We start from the raw sequence: 23,385 nt of genomic DNA, 5'->3' as shown, positions 1-23,385 counted from the left end.
AGGTCTTAGGCACATATGGTGCCATTTTATACAAGACACTTGAACATCTACAAATTTGGTTTCCTGAAGGGTCCTGGAACCGACCTCCTGCAGATATCAATGGTGACTATACAGCTGTTCCTGTCAGTTGGTTGCTTCTCTGCATCTCCCACAGGGAGCAGTGAACCAAGAGGAGAAGAGCAGTGAAATGGTATTTTAGCTGACTTTAAGTTACATTGTGGTAACTCATGATTTCAGTGAGCTGGCAGCATTGTCGGAGCCAACCTGTTAAAATCTAGAGAGGAAAAACAGGTATAAATAAATGTATACTAAGTGACTTCTAGATTTTGCTCATTCTAATTTTGTTTTAACATCAAAATAATCTTATTGAAAGAGTCTTAGATTCCTTAAAGATGGAGAGTTTGCTGCAAGATGCAGCATTATTTTTATTTATAGCATAGGTAATGTGGAGAACAAGAGAAAACAGAATAGATTCTCAGGGAGCAGAAACCAATGGGAACTCATCACAATAGAAATTAATTTTCGATCAAGGCTTTATTTGGTATACAAGAGGCTAGAAGGCACAACTAGCAGTCCTCAAGAGTATATGAAAAGAGTACAAATTTCCTTTGGAGCATAAATAGATAAATCTATGCATAATGAATATTCTCCAGGTAGCATGGTTGAATAGACAGAAATGTGGTTTAGCAGGCACTGATATATTCTCTCTCATCTCAGTTGTCAGGCAGAATAATTTATATTTCTAGGGCATTTATTTGTGTGTATTACACATATATGTATATATAAATGCCTCAGTTATAAAGCAAAAGACTCTACATTTCTTTACATACTTTATCCTTTGAAATACAGGTTTAGGTTAAATTAGTGGTACTCAAAATTTTCTAATTATTACAATAACAGGAAATCTTTTGAAAAATACAGGTTCTCAATCTCTATCTTACATGAACCATATCAGGAACTACAGAGGAGAACACTAAGAGTTTGCATTTTTAACAATAGCCCTTAGTAATTTTAAGGGTACAATATTTGGGAAATATTGATTAAATTGTGTCTAAATTAGGTGACATAGTTATTATATTTGAATGTATTTTGAAAATATGTTGAGATGAATTGGAAATGTGGCAATTCATTCTACCTTATCTCCTAAGTAACAGCCAGAAGACTATATTCTCTCCTTAAATTACATTAAAAAGATGTCAACTTAAATGTAGTTAATAGAAGACAGCTGACCATAATAAATCATGGAGTTTTATACTCTTAATGAAAGCTTTTGTTACTGGTGAAGATTTTATCTGTTTTTAGTTCTGTACAAAAGAGGGGACATCGAAATGCTATCCCTTTCTACTGGAAGGTCGCTACGTTAGCTCACTGATACTGTTTCTTCAGAATATTCCACATCTCCTTCCCTCCTTTCTATCATCTTATCAAACATGCCTCCAATCTTGATTTTGTTCAAGTAGATTTCCTTTCCTGACAAGCATAATTTCATGAACAGCTAGCATAAGTGTTTGGATATATCGATCCTTGTGTTTTCATTTTACATAACTATGCCTGCATTTTTTATTTATATTCCATTTTGGGGGAAATTGCCTGGATCACCAAAGATCAAGTCCAAGGTGAATAAACTAAATGTAGGCACCATCCCTGTGAGCAGGCTGGCATGAGACACTCAGGTTTGTTTCTTCTGCTGTGGAAAGCCTGGGCAAGAGGGACAGAGACTCAGGTGCAGTTTGATCTGGGATTTCTGACCCAATACTGTACAGGGATTTCTGATTTAAAGCACTGCTTGAGACTGACTTCTCCTCTTAAATGGGACCCTGGGGCAGTGACTGGACACAAGAGGAAGAGAACAAAAAAGAGAATTCAGGCTTATTTTGTGTCAGATGAAACTGAGGTGACAGTGCTTGAATATTTTCCTCAAGCAAAATTGGGGCAAAGACTGTCCTGCTGAGTCGACAGAGCAGGATTCAGAAATGTTTTGATAAACAATTTCTATTTTCAGAGAGTGCAACATATTAATTCATCAGAAATAAATATTTGATATTTTTCATATGTAAAAAAATAAGCTTGATGAGTTTGAAAAAAGTGCTCGTGAGCAATTTCACCAGTTAGGAAGGAATATTCTCTCTCAGTTTGATATGAAGACATGGCTCTGCATCAATGTGTTTTTTTTTTCTCCTCTTTTTTCTTTTGACATTGACTGACATCAAGAATCCTTTCATGCAGTTGGGTATAAGGAGAAAGGCTGTCACCTGATTTGGTGAAATTATCGTGAAAGATTTTTAGCAAAATGTTGTGCAAGTATATAAGCAAGAAAATTTAATTTGCACAGCCAGTCTAGATAATGCATTCAATCTCACAGCCTCAAGATCCAGAAAGTTCTTCATGCAAATGTAATAGATGAATAATGTTTTTTCCATAGAAAAGGAACTTTCATATAAAATAGTAATTCATTGTATTAGCTGACAAATCTTCACAAACTGAGAAAAAAACAAAGGGAAAAAAGCTTAGGAAATTAAAGATACTTAATATAATTAAGATTTTCTTTCATTAAAAATGTTCTCAGCATTTACTATATTAGGAAATTTTATAACATTAAAAATCTCTTAAATATTCAGGTATAAATGGGGTTATAAAGAAGTCCCAAGGTAAAACACTAAGTACAATTAACTCTAGATTTCTGTAATTAAAATTATCCATTATAGCTGGGTGCAGTAACACATACATGTAATGCCAGTTTGGGTGGCTGAGACAGGAGGATGGCAAGTTTAAAGGCAGCCTCAGCAATTTAGTGAGGGTCTAAGCAACTCATCGAGACCCTGTCTCTAAATGAATTATATAAAAGGGCTAGGATATGGCTCAGTGGTAAAGCACCCCTGAATTTAATCTCTGGCACAAAAGAAAAAAAATTATCTGTTATTTTTCTAAGTATGCTTAATTACTCTACTAAAGGATCTGTCAAATTTATGGATATTCCTGTGTTGCATTCTTGTAATTTGTGGTCTAGTTAAATGGTAAGGTCTCTTTTACATGTTAGCCTTAACCTAAGCAAGAATGCATGTCAAATCATGGGTTTGAATGAGCTGGATTTTCCTCCATAAGCTGCATTATAGTGTGCACATAATGTTAATGATAAAATACCCTGAAATGCCACTAGGGGAATCAATGGTTTACGGTGACTAACAACTACTTTCCACATGTAAGTGATATGAAAGAATTTTAAAATCAGACTTGTATTTCAAGGGAGTAAAAATTTTTTAATTGATTTTATTTTTTTAAATACATGACAGCAGAATGCATTAGGATTCTTAATTTTAAGAGCAATCACCAAGTAGACAAGAATTTGACAACCTATACTTTAAAGATACACTTCAAATGCTCTTCATTAACTTTTTAAAGAACACAACGTCATTAAAACTTTTGTTTCAAAAACTACTATTATTTTTAACTACAATGATATTTTAAAAGTCTGAATTGCAAACATACTAATTTTGGGACATTTAGTATATAGGACATACTCAATTATCATAGGAATTTTTAGTATAATTGCATGAGTATTAAGTGCCTAAAAAAGTAGAAATGTGACCAATATAGATGTTACATGTTAGTAATATTGGTGTTAAACACTTAATAGATGTTACAATGTTAGACAAAATTTAAAAATTATCTAAATTCAAAGAGCTAGCTGAATGGGTCTTGTACTACTTGTGTGCCATCCCCTGTCATTTAGCTCCTATTAGTTACTATGGGATCAGTGAAATGTCTAGTAAACATAAAGAGAAAAAGTAGGATGCAAACATTTGAATAAAGCATTCAAATTTTTAAAATCAGGTAAGAAGTTGATGCTTCTTTGAATATTTTAGGCATTGTTTTTCTAGGGACCTATGCAGAGTTATTTAAACTTTCCAGCTCTCATTTCATCAATATAAAATAAGGACTTTGGGTTCAAAATCCAACTTATGAGCCTTCATTCATTGTTTATATGATAGATTTTAAAAATATTTGAAACCCTCTCTATATCATATCTAATAATATACATGTATACATCATGTCTAATAATATACATATATCTATACACATACATATGCTTTGATCTGCATTAAATTCTAACAAATGAAATTATTATTCCAGATAAAAAATGATGCTTTAGAAATAGGCAAAGATGGAAGGGAAGAATGTGGAAATGCAAACACAGGTAAATTCAGGTGTGAAAAAAAGAAGGAAGAACATAGTAAATCTATAGAGACAGGTAGAAATTAAATTGGAATCCAGGCACAAGTTTGTGTAAGGAAGATGGAGACATAGGAGAATCGTAAAAGCAGAAGGAAGCAGAGTTTGTCAAGTTTATATGGTTGTGTGAAAAACTAGGATGAATTAGTATATTTTGCACTAATTCTTTATTTGATCTATGTAAAATATGTTCTTCCTACCTACAAAAGTTATGTGCTTACATTCTGCTAGTCACCATGGTAGGTACTGTATACAGGGCTGTATGTTTCTCAGTAACCCCCTTGGAACTTACCCTTGGAGTCTGGTGGAGGAGAACAGCATTTAAATTGACAAGTAGTTACATAATTAAAAATCAAAAGGAGTTTGTAAAGGAGCAAAGGTCAAAGAAGACTTCCCCAAGGAAGTTGTTAACATTTAAACTGAAACTTCTGATGGGATTTATCAATGCCCAACAATTCATAGGTGGCTATTATAGGATTTTGGACTAGAGACATGCAAATTATTCTTAGGGATTATTTATTTAAATTTTGTGGTGCTGGAGATTGAACCCAGGGTCTCATCCATGCTAGGCAAGTACTCACTAAGGTATATCCCCAGCCCTTTATTTTTATTTTAATATAGTGTTTTGCCAAGTTGACCAGCCTAGCTTTGAACTTGTAGTTCTCCTTCTTCAGCCTCTGGAGATGCACCACTCCAATGTTAAGAGATCTAAAAGATTTTTTTAAGTGGTAACATAGAAAGCATAGATAGATGCCTCTATCAAATGAAGAATGAGGGGCACAAGATAATTTTTATAAAACTTATTGTCTACTAAATAGTATATTAGAGTTCTAGTCCCTTCTCTTTAAATATTATCTTTAATATTTAAGAAAAATGAGAAAAACAAACAGATAAAAAGTTTAGTCTGTTGATTAAAAGAAAATATTTAGTAATTTTAGAACAATCCTTCTCAAGTGAGAATTTGATTTTGGCTTTTGTGAGACAATAGTTTGGACATTGCTACATTATATTTGGCTGAAATCTTATACCTTATATCATTTTTTAAGTAACAAAAGCAAACTTGCTGAACTTTTTAATCAATTGTTCTAAAACTTCATTTTTCTCTCCAATATCAACCAGTCTGTTTTCAATTAAATGTTTCATTGTAACCTGCAATTAAAAAGGTTCCATCTAAATTCTTAGGATGGGAGAAACAATTATTTGTCTTCATTCAAATAACAGAGGAAATCTGAGAAAGGTTACATGGCACCCATCTCCAGAGGATGCTTTAAAATAGCATGTGAATTGGCAGAGTTTCCAACTAGCAAATTAGTTTTAAATTGATCAACATCTATGCCCTTAAGATCCCTTATAGGGAAGTTCTGGAAAGACATTGTTATATACTGGAGATAGAAATTTTCAGAAAAAAAACAATAGCAACTATAATAACAAAGGCTTTGATCACCTGCCTCAGATTCCTCAGCTGATGGGATTACAGACATGTCACCACACTTGGTCACTTGACTTTTTTTAAAAAAATTAATTTTGTTATATTTAACAGCAGAATGCATTACAATTCATATTGCACATATAGAGCACAATTTCTCATATCTCTGGTTGTACATAGAGTCACACCATTCGTGTCTTCATACATGTACTTAGGGTAATGATGTCTATCTCGTTCCACTGTCTTTCTTACCCCCATGCTCCTTCCCTTCCTCTCCCTCCCCTTTGCCCTATCTAGAATTCATCTAATCCTCCCATGCCTTCCCTCACCCCACCACCACATTATGAATCAGCATCCTTAAATCAAAGAAAACTTTCGGCAATTGGATTTTTGTGATTGGCTTACTTCACTTAGCATTATATTCTCTAACTCCATCCATTTACCTGCAAATGCCATGATTTTATTCTTTTTAATGCTGAATAATATTCTTGTATGTGTGTGTGTGTATGCGTGTGTGTGTGTGTGTGTGTGTGTGTGTGTGTGTGTGACGTTTTATGTATTCATTCATCTACTGAAGGGCATCTAGTTTGGTTCCACTGTTTAGCTATTGTGAATTGTGCTGCTCTAAACACTGATGTGGCTGTGTCCCTGCAGTATGCTGTTTTTAAATTCTTTGGGTATAGATGGAGGAGTGGGAAAGCTAGGTCAAATGGTGGTTCCATTTCCAGTTTTCCAAGGAATCTCCATACTACTTTCCATACTAGCTGCACCAATTTGCTGTCTTACCAGTAATGTAGGAGTGTGCCTTTTCCTTCATATACTCCCCAACACTTATTGTCATTTGTATTCTTAATAGCTGCCATTCTGATTAGAGTGACTCTTAGGGTAGTTTTGATTTGCATTTCTCTAATTGCTAGAGATATTGAACTTTTTTCACATATTTGTTGATTGAGTGTATATCTTCTTCGTCTGTTTAGTTTCTTGGCCCATGTATTGATTGGTTTATTTTTTTTTGTTAAGATTTTTGAGTTCTTTATATATCCTATAGATTAGTGCTCTATCTGGTGTGCGTGTGGTAAAAATTTATTCCAAAATTGTAGGCTCTCCATTCACCTCACTGATTATTTCTTTTGCTGAGAAGCTTTTTAGTTTGAATCCATCCCATTTATTGATTCTTAATTTTAATTCCTGTGCTGTAGGAGTCTCATTAAGGAAATAGGGGCCTAATCCATTATGATGGAAATTTGGGCCTAATTTTTCTTCTAATAGGCACAGTGTCTCCGGTTTAATTCCTAGGTCATTGATCCACTTTGAGTTGCATTTTGTGTATGGTGAGAGATAGGGATTATTTCATTTTGGTGCATATGGATTTCCAGTTTTCCCAACACCATTTGTTGAAGAGGCTATCTTTTCTCCAATGTATGTTTTTGATGCCTTTGTCTAATATACGATAACTGTAATTATATGTGGGTTAGGCTCTGTGTCCTCTATTCTGTACTATTGGCCTTCCAGTCTGTTTTGGTGCCAATACTATGCTGATTTTGTTACTATTGCTCTGTAGTATAGTTTAAGGTCTGGTATAGTGATGCCATCTGCTTTACTCTATTTACTAAGGACTGTTTTAGCTATTCTGGGTCTCTTATTTTTCCAGATGAATTTCATGACTGCTTTTTCTATTTCTATGAGGAATGACATTGGGATTTTGATTTGAATTGCATTAAATCTGTATAGTGCTTTTGGAAGTGTGGTCATTTTGACAATATTAATTCTCCCTATCCAAGAACCAGGAAGATCTTTTCATCTTTTAAGGTCTTATTTAATTTCTTTCTTTAGCATTCTGTGTTTTTTTTTTAATAGAGGCCTTTCACTTCTTTCATAAAATTGATTCCTAAGGTTTTTTTTAAGGCTATTGTATTTGGTTGTGTTTTTTTTCCTCATTTCTCTTTCTGAGTATTTGTTACTGATATACAGAAATGGCTTTGATCTATGGGTGACAATTTTATATCCTTCTACTTGGCTTAATTTATTTACTAGTTCTAGAAGTTTCCTGGTGGAATTTTTTGGGTTTTCTAGATATAGAAACATATCATTGGCAAATGGTGTAAATTTTAGTTCTTTTCCTATGTATATCCATTTAATTTTTTTCATCTGTCTAATTGCTCTGGCTAGAGTTTCAAGAACTATGTTAAATAGAAATGGTGAAAGAGAGCATCCCTGTCTTGTTCCAGTTTTTAGAGGAAATGCTTTCAATTTTTCTCCATTTAGAACGATGTTGGCCTGGGGCTTAGTGTAGATAGCATTTATAATGTTGAGATATGTTCCCTAGTTATCCCTAGTTTTTCTAGTGTTTTTAACATGAAGGTGTGCTGTATTTTGTTGAATGATTTTTCTTCATTTATTGATATGATTGTATGGCTCTTATCTTTAAGTCTATTGATGTGATGAATTAAATTTATTGATTTCTATAGATTGAACCAAACTTGCATCCCTGGGATGAACCCCACTTGATCATGGTGTACTATCTTTTTGATATGTTTTTGTATATGATTTGCCAGAATTTTATTGAGAATTTTTGCATCTATGTTCATTAGAAATATGGATCTGAAGGGTTTGTTTTTTTGTTTTGCTGTGTCTTTGCCTGGTTTTGGATCAGGGTGGTATTGGCCTCATAGAATGAGTTTAGAAATGCTCCTTCTTTTCACTTTATGGTTTTCCATCCCTTTTAAAAAGCACAGAAATCCTGGTGCTCTAGTGCCTGCAACTATATTCACAGTAATTTGGGAGCCTGAGGCAGGAATATTGTAACTTAGTGCAACCCTGTCTCAAAATAAAAAATAAAAAGGGCTGGGGATGTAACTCAGTGATAATGTGTCCCTGGGTACAATCCCCAGTACCAATAAATAAATGTATAAATAAATAAAAAATAAAACCACCATAAATTAATCTCATATGATCTGAATACTTATAGATGACACATGCAGATGTGTGAGCTTTATGTTTTGTTTTTACCTTAAAAAATAGCAGAAAGTTTTCTATGTAAATAAAGAAGCATGCTTTGGGTTTGAGTAAACTCTCTTTCCTCAATCACTCTTTCCTTTCTCTCTCTCTCTCTCTCTCAACACTGTAGAGATCCTACTGAGAAAAGATTTGGTATGTTGAAACATAGCTGGGAAAACAGCAGACAGATAGCCGTATCTGAGACTCTTAGCAGCTGAGACTTGTTCACTTCAGAATCATATAAAATGAGGCATTATGTAAGGGGAAAGGAAGCTGCACCAATCTGAATGTTTCAATTTACAAATATATTTAGCAAAGAATTTGGGAGCTGTGTGCTTTCCACAAATTAAATATTTCAACCAAAGAGCACCACCCAACTGCATTTGATGGGAGACCATTCTTCATGGGTTTCTTGTGCTCAGCACAGTTCAGCCTGGGAGCAAAGAATAGAATGACTTTGACCTTGAGATATTTGATCATTCTATAGTGGAAATAAGCTCTCTTCTACTTCTCACTTTCTAGAGGAAAAATGTGCAGAAATACCAGCAATCTCGAACAACTAGCCTCTCCTAGATGTGACCCACTACATGTACAAGTAAATCTGTCTTCTTTATGTTGCCCTGTGGGAACTAGGAAATCCAAGGAAGGTACTTCTCTTCCTGTTGATTTTTATCATCTTAAATCAGGAGTCTGGTGTCTTCTGCTAGTTGTATATGATATAGTGGCAAGCTAACTTGTTACTTGGCAAGAAGAATAAAATCTCAGACCCTTCACAGAGTCTGAATTAATATGCCCCCCAAACTATAAACTCAAATTCCTATGAGAATCAGGCAGGGTAGATGGTTTGACAGAAGTATGTCAGGGGTCAGATAATAATGGCAACTGAAAATCAGCATGTTTTATTGGTTTGGGGGTAATAGGAATTGCTGAGAAATGCAGCAATCAAGAAGCAACATCTTTCTTTGAAGAAGCCTTCTTTTAAAACTTTGGCAACCCATTTGACTTGAGAACACATTTGTGTTAAACTGAACTCCAGTGAGTTCTGTCTAGCCATAGGTCACCATTTAGTGTTTTCTATTCTCTGTGGTAAGATACTAGAGGACAGGCATGAACTTTTTTCTTCTCAAAAACTGTAGAATTTAGTTGGCACAATGCCTAACTAGACACTCATTTTTTTTCTTTTCTGAATCAAAAGTTCTTAGCAAGCCAGATGTTAAAAAGCCAGACATTAGCTAAGAAGGAATATAATATGATGCCAAAATATTGACAAAACTTTTGTCATGATTCTCCTCAAATAAGAACTCAGATAAGGTAGACATCATAATTTTTTTCCTCTTAAACAATCTTCATACAGTGCTTGGTCTACTTATCTGTCTTAGAATGTTATTTTAACTCTACTACTAGCACAATTGTATTTTTTATTGTCTATCTCCATGTCTAGCTTCTTGCTCAGTTTAAATCCAGATTTTATGGCCCATATTTAATGATAAATCGTTTTTCGTATCTGGTATAATAATTGAAAAGCTCCAATTATTCTGTTCTGTTTTATGTAAACAATATGAACAGAGTGGAGTTAGAAACATAAAATTTGTCAGACCAAATCCGAATTTTCTTTCATAGAGAATGATTTCAAGGTTATATAAACAATTCTAAAGATGACTGAAAATCCTTTTATGTTGAGTTTAGCAAATCTTTTCCTAAGTATTAGCCTGGAAAGTTTGAGACTCCAAGCTGACTTTAAAGAGTCTCAAGGATTGTAGGTTATGTAATAAAATATTGGATAGTTGTCTGAATGAGTTTAGATGAGTTAATTACATCAGCTTTCAGTCAGGTTTAAAATCGGGCTAAAAGAGAGGTATGGTAATTCCTTTCATTTTTCCCCTGCATTCTTAATTGGAAAACAAAATGAAAAATAAGTGGATACCATTAAGTAAAAGGAAAACTATAAATATTCTCTGGAGATTTATTAGTGTATAGCAAGGGAGGATTTTTTATAGCTGAATTAAAAAATAGATTGAGATGCTTAATGTTAGCATATGCCAGTTGTAAATTATTATGCACAAAATTAGCACTTGAGAAAAATGTAGAAGTAATAGTTGAGATGTTGATGATTTATGGCAATAAATATAGAATAAATTATTTTTATTTGTTTATTGACATAATTTGCAATATGATGCCAAAAGATTATATGATATAGTAGGAAGCTAACTTGATTCTTGATTCCCTTGTGTAGATATACCAAAACAGGAAATTTCCTCTGGTTTAGCTGAGCAGTTGTACAAATTTCAAGTGAGCATGATTGTATAACCAACCAAAACAACGAAGACAGAGTACATTTGCATCTGTCTTAATTAACTTTCCATCACCGTGACAAATGCATGAGATAAACTACCTAAAGGAAGGAGTGTTTATTTGGCTCAGAGTTTCAGGGGTTGCTGTCCTTGGTCACTTGGCCTAGTTTGTTTGCTTTGGGGCCTGTGATAACATCATAGTGGTGCAAGTTCATGGCCAAGGAAGACTATTTATCTCATGGTGGCCAGAGAGAGAGAGAGGAGAGAGAACACACACACACACACACACACACACACACACACACACACACACACACACACACACGAGTCCTAATGTCCTCTCCAAAGGCACAGTGGACTAACTTCCTTCCATTAGCCTTCACCTTCTAAAGGTTCTACCACCTCCCAATAGTGCCACAGACTGATGACTAAGCCTTTAGAATAAGGGTCTTTGGAGGACCTTTAAGATCAAAATCAAAACAGCATCCTACCCTCAAATCTCCCATTTATTTAATGCAGTTCATCTGCCCAAACCCCTCAGCTGCTGGTAATATAAGAGTGATTTTTCTCCCTATGGTTCTAACTCTTCTAGAATGTCGGATAAATGAATTGATAAAAGTATGTAGCCTTTTGAGCCTGGCATCTTTCACTTAGTACAGTGCTTTTGAGATCCACAACTGTTGTTGCATGTATCTTCAGTTGTACCTCCTCCTTGCTGAGTTTTATTCCCTTGTAACTTGTTTATTCACACAGTTGAGAAGTATATAGGTAGTTTTCAGTGTTTGGAGATTATAAATACATCTTATGTAAACTCTGTGAATTGTTTTTTGTTTAAATATATGTCTCCATTTCTCTTGGTCAAACAAATAACTACATATGAGATTGCCAGGTCTCGTGGAAGCATGTGTTTAAATGTTACGAAACTATCCAGATCAGTTTCCAAAGTACCTATAGCATTTTGGATTCCTATCACAACACACTGGAGTTGTAGTTGCTTCACATAGACTATGTGCTTTTTACAAATTTTAAACAATAATTTCTTTCTTTTTAATCCCTTTTAATATTATTTTTGAAATACGTTTGCTAAATGGAAATGGGGTGGCAGGTTGAATTACTTCCATTTTTTCTTAGGAGTTAAAAGAACCTAAAACGAATGCATGTGTGCATATGTTTGATGACAATACTTTCCATGTCATTTAAAATTTAGGGACAATAATTCAGTTTCCTAAATATATAGGGTGATTACTTGAGAAAAGTCCCTAGAGCCTTATTAATGTTTGAGGCTAAATGTCCCCATGTAGATGACAATACCAATCCATCATTATTTGATGCATTTAGCAGCTCATGAAAAGAACAATTTAGAAGAGTTAGTCAACTTCAAAAAATGTCCAAACCGGTGATAGTTCTGATGTAGGTAGAATTGGTCTCTACAGATAAGGCGGGCCACTTAGACTAAAGTGGTGTTTCAATTGCCCTTTAAGTCATTCAATAATATACTAATGGTACTTAAGCAAAATTTAGCTTCCCTAATTTCTAGAGTGGCAATACACCAGAGATGAAAGTGAATTTTACAGAATAGAGATACTTGGACTTATTTTCTTTATTAAGCATTTTCTTAAGACTAGATCCATCATATAATTTACAAAGCCTTTTTATAAGCTTGAATTAAAATAGGGCAAAATAGAGTTATACCTCAAGGTTTAAAAATTTGTTCTTGAGATATGATCTGTTACCAAAAGGCTTTTTTATTTTAATGAATTTCTGAGTTAATATTCAAAAGAGACAGAGACTGCAAATTAGACATACAGTTTGACATTTTTAGCATCTCAACTTGAACCTATTGTCCATTAACTCTCAAAAATCCTAACACTTAGGGGATTAGCATATTGAAGATGTTTTGGTAAAAACTATGATTAACTTGTATGTCAGAGTGAGACCCACTCTCTTCTCTCTGGGATTGCTTCTGTTGTTTTCCCACTAGAAATGAATGTTGATAAAAGCAACAACAAGTTTCTCATACAATGTGAAGAAAACTAATACAGAAATAAGCTTATGCAAACACAATCTCCTCAGAGGTGCTACTTACCTGGGTGTGGCCTGCTCTGGGTTACAGATATATATATTTTTTGCTTTAATTTTCATAAATGGCCAACTCTTCAATTTGTTGACTATAGAAGGAGAAGATTTGAGCCCACACACTAAAATGGATATCTATCAATCACTAAATTTAGCTTACAGGTGTATAACAGTGACCTTTTCCATTGAATTTGGGGTGTTGTCAGTTTTTTATCCCTTCTCATTATTAAAGTAGTAAGAGTCATAAAGAAGTGTAGCCAAGTCATTCTGTTTATTCTTATTTACACAGATGTGTTCTTTTTATTGGCAATTCTTCTGAGCTGTTTATTAACATGTTCTGTGTTGTATTGCAGATGGATATCTGCATATTGATCCAAATAATTTATTACTAGTAATTAATTTTTCTTCTCTTGTGCCTTGCCCTCTTTGCTAATCATTTACAGATTGTTTTTGTATAAAAAAATTATAGTATGTTCTGCCAAAATTTGATGGCTGATTTTTGTTTATTGAGAATAATTGTGTGATTTGGTACTGGGCTTTCTTCTTGCTTTTATTTTTTCTTTCTGTCTGCCTATATTATTTCTTTCAATCATGACAGTGGTGAAAAGAAAAATGCATTTTATACTTGGAATGATTCATTGTAAGGCAGCAGGAACATTCTTGTATAAATAACACCATTAAATGTTCCTCAGGCAATATCAGGTTAACTGTATTTGCCCACTAGTTAGGTGCTTAATCATTTCTCAAGTTGATTAATATCCTTCATGACAAATCAGAGGAGAAAACCCTGATAGTCCTCAAGAAAGCCTTGAATGATGAGGCAAGGTGGCAAGAGGTTTAAGGTCAATAATTTGACCTTTTATAATTCTCCCTGGACTAGAACATTGTTAGGTGATTTAGGTGATAACTTTTGGTGGATAATAGAATTTGTAAAAATGAAATAATTTCAGCTCCCCACTTACAGCATTGGTGAGGAAAAATAAAATGGAAACTTTTGTTCATATAATAGTGGAAAAAAGAACATGTTAAAAGTTTGAGTTTGCTAGAAGTTCTTTACCATAAAATTATGGAGAGATTCCTAGTAAGTAGGCAACACATTAGCATAAGTATTAAAATAATTCATCATGATTAATACTGTTATAGTACATCTCAGCCTTAATCACAATATGCCATATACTATAGTGGTTTGTCCATATTTCATATTTTACTGTAGTTTTGTGGAATAGCAGCTCCAGTAACAGCACAAATGTCATCCAAGTTCACTGTGATTAATGTGGCTCCAGAGGAGATCTAATAAGGATTACCCAATTTCATAAAGTGTTACTGAATAAGGTCCATGTGAGAAACATTTTAAAATCCCTTGAAAATGTATATTCTGGCATGTAACTCTGGGAGCCATTGGATTTCTAGAATGATGAGGAAATTGACTCTTGGAAATAGATAAACTACTGATAGGAAAAAAGCAAAAGAGGAGACAGGGAACAACAAATTGCCTTTCAATACTTAAAGGCTCAGAAGAAAACAAGATAAATCCAGAACGAAGGTTGAAAGTGATAGGAAAGTAGCAATAATCTGAAATAGTGAAATGTCAGAAAATTGAAATTCATCAGAATTGCAGTGTGCTCCATGGGTCTAAAGAACCCTCAAATAATATTTCCAGTTACTGGAAGGAGCCAAGGAGAGGCAAGATGACCACTTTGGAAACTATTGTGGAGTGTGTTTTTAAAGGTTTGGAAGAGGATTATGTTTTGGGTAAATTCTGAGTTCCTTTTCAGGTATGAACTTCCACAATGTAATGTCCTTTACAACATCAATAACTTTTTACATTTTTCTTAGATTTTGGTGGAGGCTTCTGTGGGTGATGGCTTCACTGGAGATATTGCAATTGATGATGTATCATTCATGAACTGTACCCTCTACCCAGGTAAGAGAGAATATTTCTATATATGAATGTTTCTAAACACGTTTACTTGGAGAAACTGCCAAAAAAATCAATATTTCATTTTTTCAAAATATCCTAAAATGCCCTCACTTCTATTGTTCCTCAAATAATTAACTCTGGAAACATGGTTGTAAATCTTTGCTAGCAATTCTTTTAAAATCTGCAAACATGTAAAGTTCTTTGAGTCAGTTATGTCTGTGTCCTCTCACCTGCAAAATGCTAGGAAGAAATGTCAGAAGTTACAATGTAATTTCCTTATCTTCAAGGAGTTAACCTAAGCAAACCGATTGCCTTATGATTACATCGTGTTTGAGAATTCATTCATCTCTCAGTTACCTTCAGTTATATTTTACTCCTGAGCTACACTTCAAATATTCTAAATGTTGGCAACATTTTATCTTCCCCATTTTATAGATTTATATCTATTAAAAACACAATATGTGTTTCCCAGATTTATACCTCTATTCCCAAACTTTCCTCTGAACTCCATATTTATTTACTACTCAACATCTCAGTTTGGATGTCTAATAAGCATCTCAAAGATAACTAGGGACAATAACTTAAAACAAACATAGCACAGGCTTGAAATCTCAACATTGGGGGAAACTCATTCTGGATAGTGCATAGGGATCCAGTTAAGACTGGAAGTCAGATTCTTGGAGGTGACCCTGGAACTCATGTGGGAAGCTCTTCAATGGCATTATAGGAGACACAGTCTCCTCCCCGGAGTGAACAGAGGCTGGCACCCAACAGCACTTTTAATTGCTGACAATTAAACCTTCAGTCCTGTTCTCTCACCTGAGCATCACTGGGCAGGAGAGGACAGTCCCTCCCCAGGCATAGCCAAGGGATCCATTTCAGTCCTCATGGTGCTCCTCTGGTCCTCCCCTCCACCTTAGTGTTTTGGCAGGCTTGATTGCCTTCACCCCTCTGTGTCATGCTTTATGTAGAACTCACAGAAAGCTGATTCCTCAGAAGGCCAGCAAGCAGAGAAAATTGACCAAGTTTATCCTCACTACTCAACGTCTGAAAGGAAATACCTGATGAACTAGTTCTCTCTATTCTTCCACTCTCTCATACTTTCCTATCTTGGGAAATGAGTTCATTTCTAGTTGCCTATTCCACATTAACTAACCTGGGAAGCCATTAGCCTCTGATCTCTCCAGAACCCATTATAGCTCTTCACTTTCACTAATTATTGCTTGGTTCAAGCCACCCTCATTTACCATGGATTATTGCAGTTGCTTTTTGAATGATCTCTCTGCTTCAATCCTTGAACCAGATACTCTATTTTAGAAACAGAAAGCTGAATGGGCTTTTTAAAACTTAAATAAGATCATATCCCTCTATCACCAGAGTCTTCTTATGACTTTCTCATTCAGAGCAAACATCATACTTCTGCTAATATCTTAGAATAAATGACCCGCTCCCTCAGACTTCATGACATCAATTTCTACCAGTGTGCCTCTAGTTCATTTCTCATAAATGCAAAGGCCTCTTGCTGAGTTCTGAAGCACTAGGCAATTTATAGTCAGGGCTTTTCCATCTGCTTCTCCCTTCTTCCTGGAATATGCTTCCTCTAGATGTCCACTTGACTCTCTCCCTTAATTCCTTCTGATCTCTACCCAACAGTTCTTCTTCAATAAAGCCTTCCCTGAACACTACATCTATATAATCTCTTTGACTTTTTCTGTGTCTGTTCTCTGTGGTTTTTTCCTCCACAACACCTGCCATGCTTAGAGTTCCTCACCCCCCCACCCTGGCTGGATTGATGTTAGTTGCATGAAAGCTGGCACAGGACCTGCTCATTGTTTTATCTTCAGTAGCTAACACAGTATCTGGTACATGGTAGTACCCATGAATATTTGCTGGGTGGACAGGTAGCTACAGAGATGTGTTTTATATTCCTTCATTTCCAATTTTAACTTATTGCTAAAGTATTAAGTACTTTTGTGTGCAAGATATTATGTTATGTGTCAGTCAGATTTTTGAAAGCCAAATCTCTGGAGATTAAAACCACAAACATTTCTTTCTTTTTCTCAAGGATGTGGTTTGGCTTAGAATAATAACAGCAATGATATATGCTTCTAAGCTATGTATCCTTTTTCCTTGTATTTTGTCAGTCTGGGACCACAGCTAAAGGAACACATCCCTATCCTAGGATATTCTATTGTCAGAGGGTAGAAAAAGAAAATGAAGCACACTACATTCATGTGTACCATGGGCATGGTACACATCTTTTCTGCCCATTTTCATTGCCAGAGAAAACCATTTGGTCGAGTCTAACATTGGGGTAGGAAAGTAATCTCCAGCTACTGGATCCCAGGAAGGTGGTAAAGAAATTCCTCATAAAGAGAGGGAGCTACTCACTGGGCATAATAATGCAATCAACCATTCATGTGTTGTCTCATAAAATCCTGTTATATTGTAAGAATCTAGAATAGTGCCTGGTTCATTAGAGATGAATAGATGTTGAACACTGAATACAATTGGTGTCTTAGTCTTCCCCATTTTATGGAGAAAACTGAGAAGGAGATAACCTCCCAAATGGTATTGAGCTGTAATGTATGACACAGATCACTGTATCTATATCCTGAGACCCTAATGTCAACCACTAGTATTATATGCTGCCCATCAAATGCACTAACCCTATAAGGAACAGCTGACAGTTTGCATTTTACAGTTTTGAAAAAATGAAGCTTAGAGAGCACAAGTGACCCAGATAAGAATATGCAGTAAAGGGCAGGAATGGGATTATAACCTAAACTCCCTCTGATTTTAATGGCCAGGGCTTTTCCTACATCCCCTCCCAGTATGAGATTAGAGTGAATCACTGTGACCTTGGAGGCAGAGGAGAAAAAAACGAACTCAGCAATGCAACATGAATCATCCCTGGAACTGCTGATTCCCCAATTATCCTGTGAAATCTGTTCTTTGGCTGATAGTTCCAAGGTGGAGGTGGAGGTGTTGCCAGAGGCACAGACAGAGAAGTGAAATATCAGTTACACACTGTTAGTCCCAATTTTCTGGTTCAAGTTTTGGAAGAAAAATATGAAACTTTTAATACCACCTAAACTGTGTAGTTTCGGTGTTGGCTTCATAACAAATTAAACTCGGGGTTAAAACCACAAAGCCTATTGAAGTCACAGATTTTAGAAAGGAATTTGATGCCATCTCACCATAAGATGCCACACAAAAATACAATAAAAATATTGCTCTTGATGCTTATGGGCTTTTTTCATAGCATCATGTTATGTTAGTTGAGGTGAGACTAATGCTTGTCTGTTCACTTATAGACATCAATTTGTTTTCAATATTAATTGATTACCTATGGCATTTGTCCTTGTTAGCCAAAGTACACACACATATACATACACATGCATAAAAACACAAACACTTACCTAATTTCCAAAGTACACATTTTATATTACTCATAATTATCATTTTATATAAAATGGCTCTAAAGGTGATTATTCCATCTATATCTGTTACTTCAAATTCAACCTCTCTTTCCTTCATGGCCTCCTTGTTACTTTTAATCTCATCACTCTTCTTTAGCCATTCCAGCTGAAATTCCACCATTATCTTTGCCTTTCCTCTTACACTTGTCCTGTTGCAAATCCTGCCGACTACAGCCCCCAATATTTCTACATCTGCCTGTTTTTCCCAGTTACCTCTGCCATGACCTGCTTAAGACAGTATTGACTTAAATGGGAAGCTAACTATAAACGTTTATTAATATTTCCCCAGGAGCTTTTATGCCACTTAGTTTCTTGTCACTTTGCTCTTCCAGGTCCATTCTTGCATACTCTATCTTCTAGTTGTTTCTAATTTAATTTTCAAATCATTCTTCATTACAGATAGTGTACTTCAATACTTTGATGATAGTGTTAATTTTTTTCATCTTTCTTGAGGTAGAATCCACAAAATTGGGTATTTTTAAGTTGTGTAATGTAATATTTTATTACATATGGACATATGTGAAACAATTACCACAATCAATATAATTAACATACCTATCACCTTGCATAGTTACTTTGTGTGCATATTCATGATCTACTTTCTTAGCAAATTTCAAGTATATAATACATAACTATTAACTGCAGTCATCAGAAAATTACTCGTGATATAATTGAACGTTTGTATATTTTGATCAACATCTCTTGATTTCCCCTGACCCTTGACCTCTGTTTCTCACTCCTCCACTCACTGTCATGTGGTGAGTTCAATTCTTTTAGATTCCACATATAAGTGAAATCATGGCAGTATCTGTCCTTCTGTGTCTACCTGATAAGATATTTGACATATCTGTCCAATGTGACCTATTATACAGGGCATTTTGCTACTACCCCAATGTCAGGGTTTTGTGATTTTTTAAAACTAATACTTTACATGTGTTTGTATCTCACATTTTCTTTAGTCATTCATTCATTCATCCATTCACGTACATTTAGGTTATTTCCATATCTTAGCTGTTATGAATCATGCTGTGATGAACAGAGAGAAGTACAGATACCTTTTGAAGACAGAGATTTTATTTTCTCAGGATATGCACTCAGAAGTAGAATTGCTGGATCATATGGTAGTTTTTCTTTTAATATTTTGAGGAACCTCAATAGTGTTGTCCATAATGTCTATCCCAACTTATATTCCAATCAACACTGTATAAGGGGTTCCCTTTTCTCCATATCCTCACCAACACTTGTTATCTTTTGATTTCTGATAATAAATATCCTAACAGATGTGAGACAATAACTCACTGTGGTTTTAATGGCATCCTTGATCATTAATGATGTTGAGAAGCTTTTCATAATTCTGTTGCCTAATCATTTGCTTTCTTTGGGAAAATATCTATTCAGTCCATTGCACAATTTTTAACTGGGTTATTTGTTTTGTTTTGTTTTAATATTTTGACATTGAAATCTGATGAATTTCTTAGATATTTTGGGTGTGAACTCCTTATTGGATATGTGGTTTGCAAAAATTTTTTCCTGTCCCAGAATTTGCCTTTTAATTCTGTTGAGTATTTCAATTACTCTGCAGAAACTTTTCTTTTTAGTTCAGTTGCACTTTTTTTATTTTTGCTTTTCTTGTTGGTGTTTTTATGTCATAGAAAGAAATAATTGAAAAGAACCATGTTATGGAAAATTTCCTCTGTATTTCCTTTCTTTCTGTTCATGGTTTCAAGTTTTACATTTAAATATTCAATACATGTTGAGCTGATTATCACTTATCGTATAACATGAGGATAAAAGAATTTCTTTTTTGCTCATATGGTTATCTAATTTCCCTAAAGCTTTTTAATTATGGAGTGTACAGCAGGACAGGTCCAGCGGCCTGCTGAGGGGCAGCCCGTCCCCTCCCCCAATGCCTGCAAGGTAGGCGGACCTGCGACCCATCGGAAGGTTAGGCCCAGCAACCTGCGGAGTGACAGAGGTGCCCCTTGCGCCTGCTGGGTAGGCGGACCTTCGACCGGCCAGCAGAGCAGACCTAGGGCCCGCCAGCGTGGTAGATGGATCACACCAATTGGAGGAGGATCACAGCCACTACCTGCCCTGCAAGGGAGACTTTTCAACTATACAAGAGCAATTTAAATAAATAGAGGGAAAATTTCAAAAACACAACAGTTTCACCAAGCAGAAAGAAACGCCAGCAGTATGAAAAGACAAGGAAAGAAAAGACCACAGGCAATGCAGGTAAACTCAACTTTAGAAGAGGTAATAGCTGCAACAGATGGAATGTCAGATAGAGAGGTCAGGATATACATGCTTCAGATGATCTGGAGTCTCAAGGAAGACATGAGACAGCAAAATCAGACAATGAAAGATCACATTGACAAGGAAATACATAAACAAATCCAGGAAGTAAAAGATCAATTTCACAGGGAGATAGAAGAAATAAAAAACAAACAAATAGAAATCCTAGAAATTCAGGAAGCAATAAACCAACTTAAAAACTCAATTGAGAATACTACCAGCAGAGTGGATCACTTAGAAGATAGACCATCAGACAATGAAGACAGAGTATTTCAACTTGAAAAGAACATAGACAGCTCAGCAAGTCTGCTAAGAAACCATGAGCAGAACATCCAAGAAATATGGGATAATATCAAAAGACCAAACTTAAGAGTCATTGGAATACAGGAAGGCACAGAGCTCCAAACCAAAGGAATAAACAATCTATTCAGTGAAATAATACGAGAAAACTTCCCAGACTTGAAGAATGAGACAGGACCCCAAATCCTAGAAGCCTACAGGACGCCGAATGTGCAAAATCATAAGAGATCCACACCTAGACACATTATAATGAAGATGTCCAACATACAGAATAAGGAGAGAATTTTAAAAGCTACAAGAGAAAGGAAGCAGATTACATTTAGGGGTAAACCAATCAGGATAACAGCTGATCTCTCAACACAGACTCTAAAAGCTAGAAGATCCTGGAATAACATATTTCAAACGCTAAAAGAAAATGGGTTCCAACCAAGAATCGTGTATCCGGTGAAATTAAGCTTCAGGATGGAAGATGAAATTAAAACATTCCATGATAAACAAAAGTTAAAAGAATTTGCAGCTAGAAAACCATTTCTTCAAAAAATCCTTGGCAAAACACTACAGGAAGAGGAAATGGAAAACAACAATGAAAACCAACAGTGGGATGTAGGACAGTAAAGGGGGGAAATAATCAAAGAGGAAAACAAATCAGGTTTAGAAGCATTAATAAACAAATATGGCTGGAAGAACAAACCATATCTCAATAATCACCCTAAATGTTAATGGCTTAAACTCACCAATTAAGAGACACAGGCTAGTTGAATGGATCACAAAACAAGACCCAACAATATGCTGCCTACAGGAGACGCATTTGATAGGAAAAGATATACATAGACTGAAGGTGAAAGGTTGGGAAAAATCATCACTCATATGGACTGCGGAAACCAGCAGGAGTGTCCATACTCATATCAAATAAAATAGATTTCAAGCCAAAGTTAATCAAAAGGGATAAAGAGGGACACTACATACTGCTCAAGGGAACCATACACCAACAAGACATAACAATCATAAATATATATGCCCCAAGCAACGGTGCTGCTATGTTCATCAAGCAAACTCTTCTCCAGTTCAAGAGTCTAATAGACAACCATAAAATAATCATGGGAGACTTCAACACACCTCTCTCGCCACTGGACAGTTCTTCCAAACAAAAGTTGAATAAGGAAACTGCAGAACTCAATAACACAATTAACAACCTAGACTTAATTGACATATATAGAATATACCACCCAACATCAAGCAGCTACACTTTTTTCTCAGCAGCACATGGATCCTTCTCAAAAATAGATCATATATTATGTCACAGGGCAACTCTTAGACAATATAAAGGAGCAGAGATAATACCATGCATCTTATCTGATCATAATGGAATGAAACTGAAAATCAATGATAAAAGAAGGAAGGAAAAATCATGCATCACTTGGAGAATGAACAATAGGTTACTGAATGATCAATGGGTTTTAGAAGACATCAAGGAGGAAATTAAAAATTCTTAGAGTTAAATGAAACCACAGACACAACATATTGGAATCTATGGGACACATTGAAAGCAGTTCTAAGAGGAAAATTCATTGCTTGGAGTTCATTTCTTAAAAAAAGAAAAAAACAAACAAATAAATGATCTCATACTTCATCTCAAAATACTAGAAAAAGAAGAGCAAAACAACAGCAAAAGAAGTAGAAGGCAAGAAATAATTAAAATCAGAGCTGAAATTTATGAAATCAAAACAAAAGAAACAATTGAAAAAATTGACAAAACTAAAAGTTGGTTCTTTGAAAAAATAAATAAAATTGACAGACTCTTAGCCATGCTAGCGAAGAGAAGAAGAGAGAGAACTCAAATTACTAGCATACGGGATGAAAAAGGCAAGATCACAACAGACACTTCAGAAATACAGAAGATAATCAGAAATTATTTTGAAGCCTTATACTCCAATAAAATAGAAGATAGTGAAGGCATCGATAAATTTCTAAGTCATATAATCTGCCCAGATTGAGTCAGGAGGATATAGACAACCTAAACAGACCAATATCAATTGAGGAAATGAAGAAACCATCAAAAGATTACCATCTAAGAAAAGCCCAGGACAGGATGGGTATATAGCAGAGTTTTACAAAACCTTTAAAGAGGAACTGATACCAATATTTTCAAGCTATTTCAGGAAATAGTAAAAGAGAGAGAACTTCCAAATTCATTCTATGAGGCCAGCATCACCCTGATTCCAAAACCAGACAAAGACACTTCAAAGAAAGAAAACTACAGACCAATATCTCTAATGAACCTAGATTCAAAAATCCTCAATAAAATTCTGGCGAATTGGATACAAAAACATATCAAAAAAATTTTGCACCATGATCAAGTAGGATTCA

General features: G+C 35.1%; 1 protein-coding gene across 1 annotated transcript in view; it reads left to right on the top strand.

Moving 5' to 3' along the window:
• Malrd1 (MAM and LDL receptor class A domain containing 1) overlaps nucleotides 1–23,385 on the top strand; it is a 610,752-nt gene that overhangs the window by 142,377 nt on the left and 444,990 nt on the right. The window contains exon 19 of the mRNA XM_078024684.1: nucleotides 14,857–14,944. Coding sequence (XP_077880810.1) covers nucleotides 14,857–14,944 — 88 coding nt within the window. The remainder of the gene's footprint in view (nucleotides 1–14,856; nucleotides 14,945–23,385) is intronic.

The sequence above is a fragment of the Ictidomys tridecemlineatus genome, chromosome 10, assembly GCF_052094955.1.
Source record: "Ictidomys tridecemlineatus isolate mIctTri1 chromosome 10, mIctTri1.hap1, whole genome shotgun sequence".
NCBI lineage: Eukaryota > Metazoa > Chordata > Mammalia > Rodentia > Sciuridae > Ictidomys > Ictidomys tridecemlineatus.
This window is presented reverse-complemented; position numbering and strand designations above follow the sequence as displayed.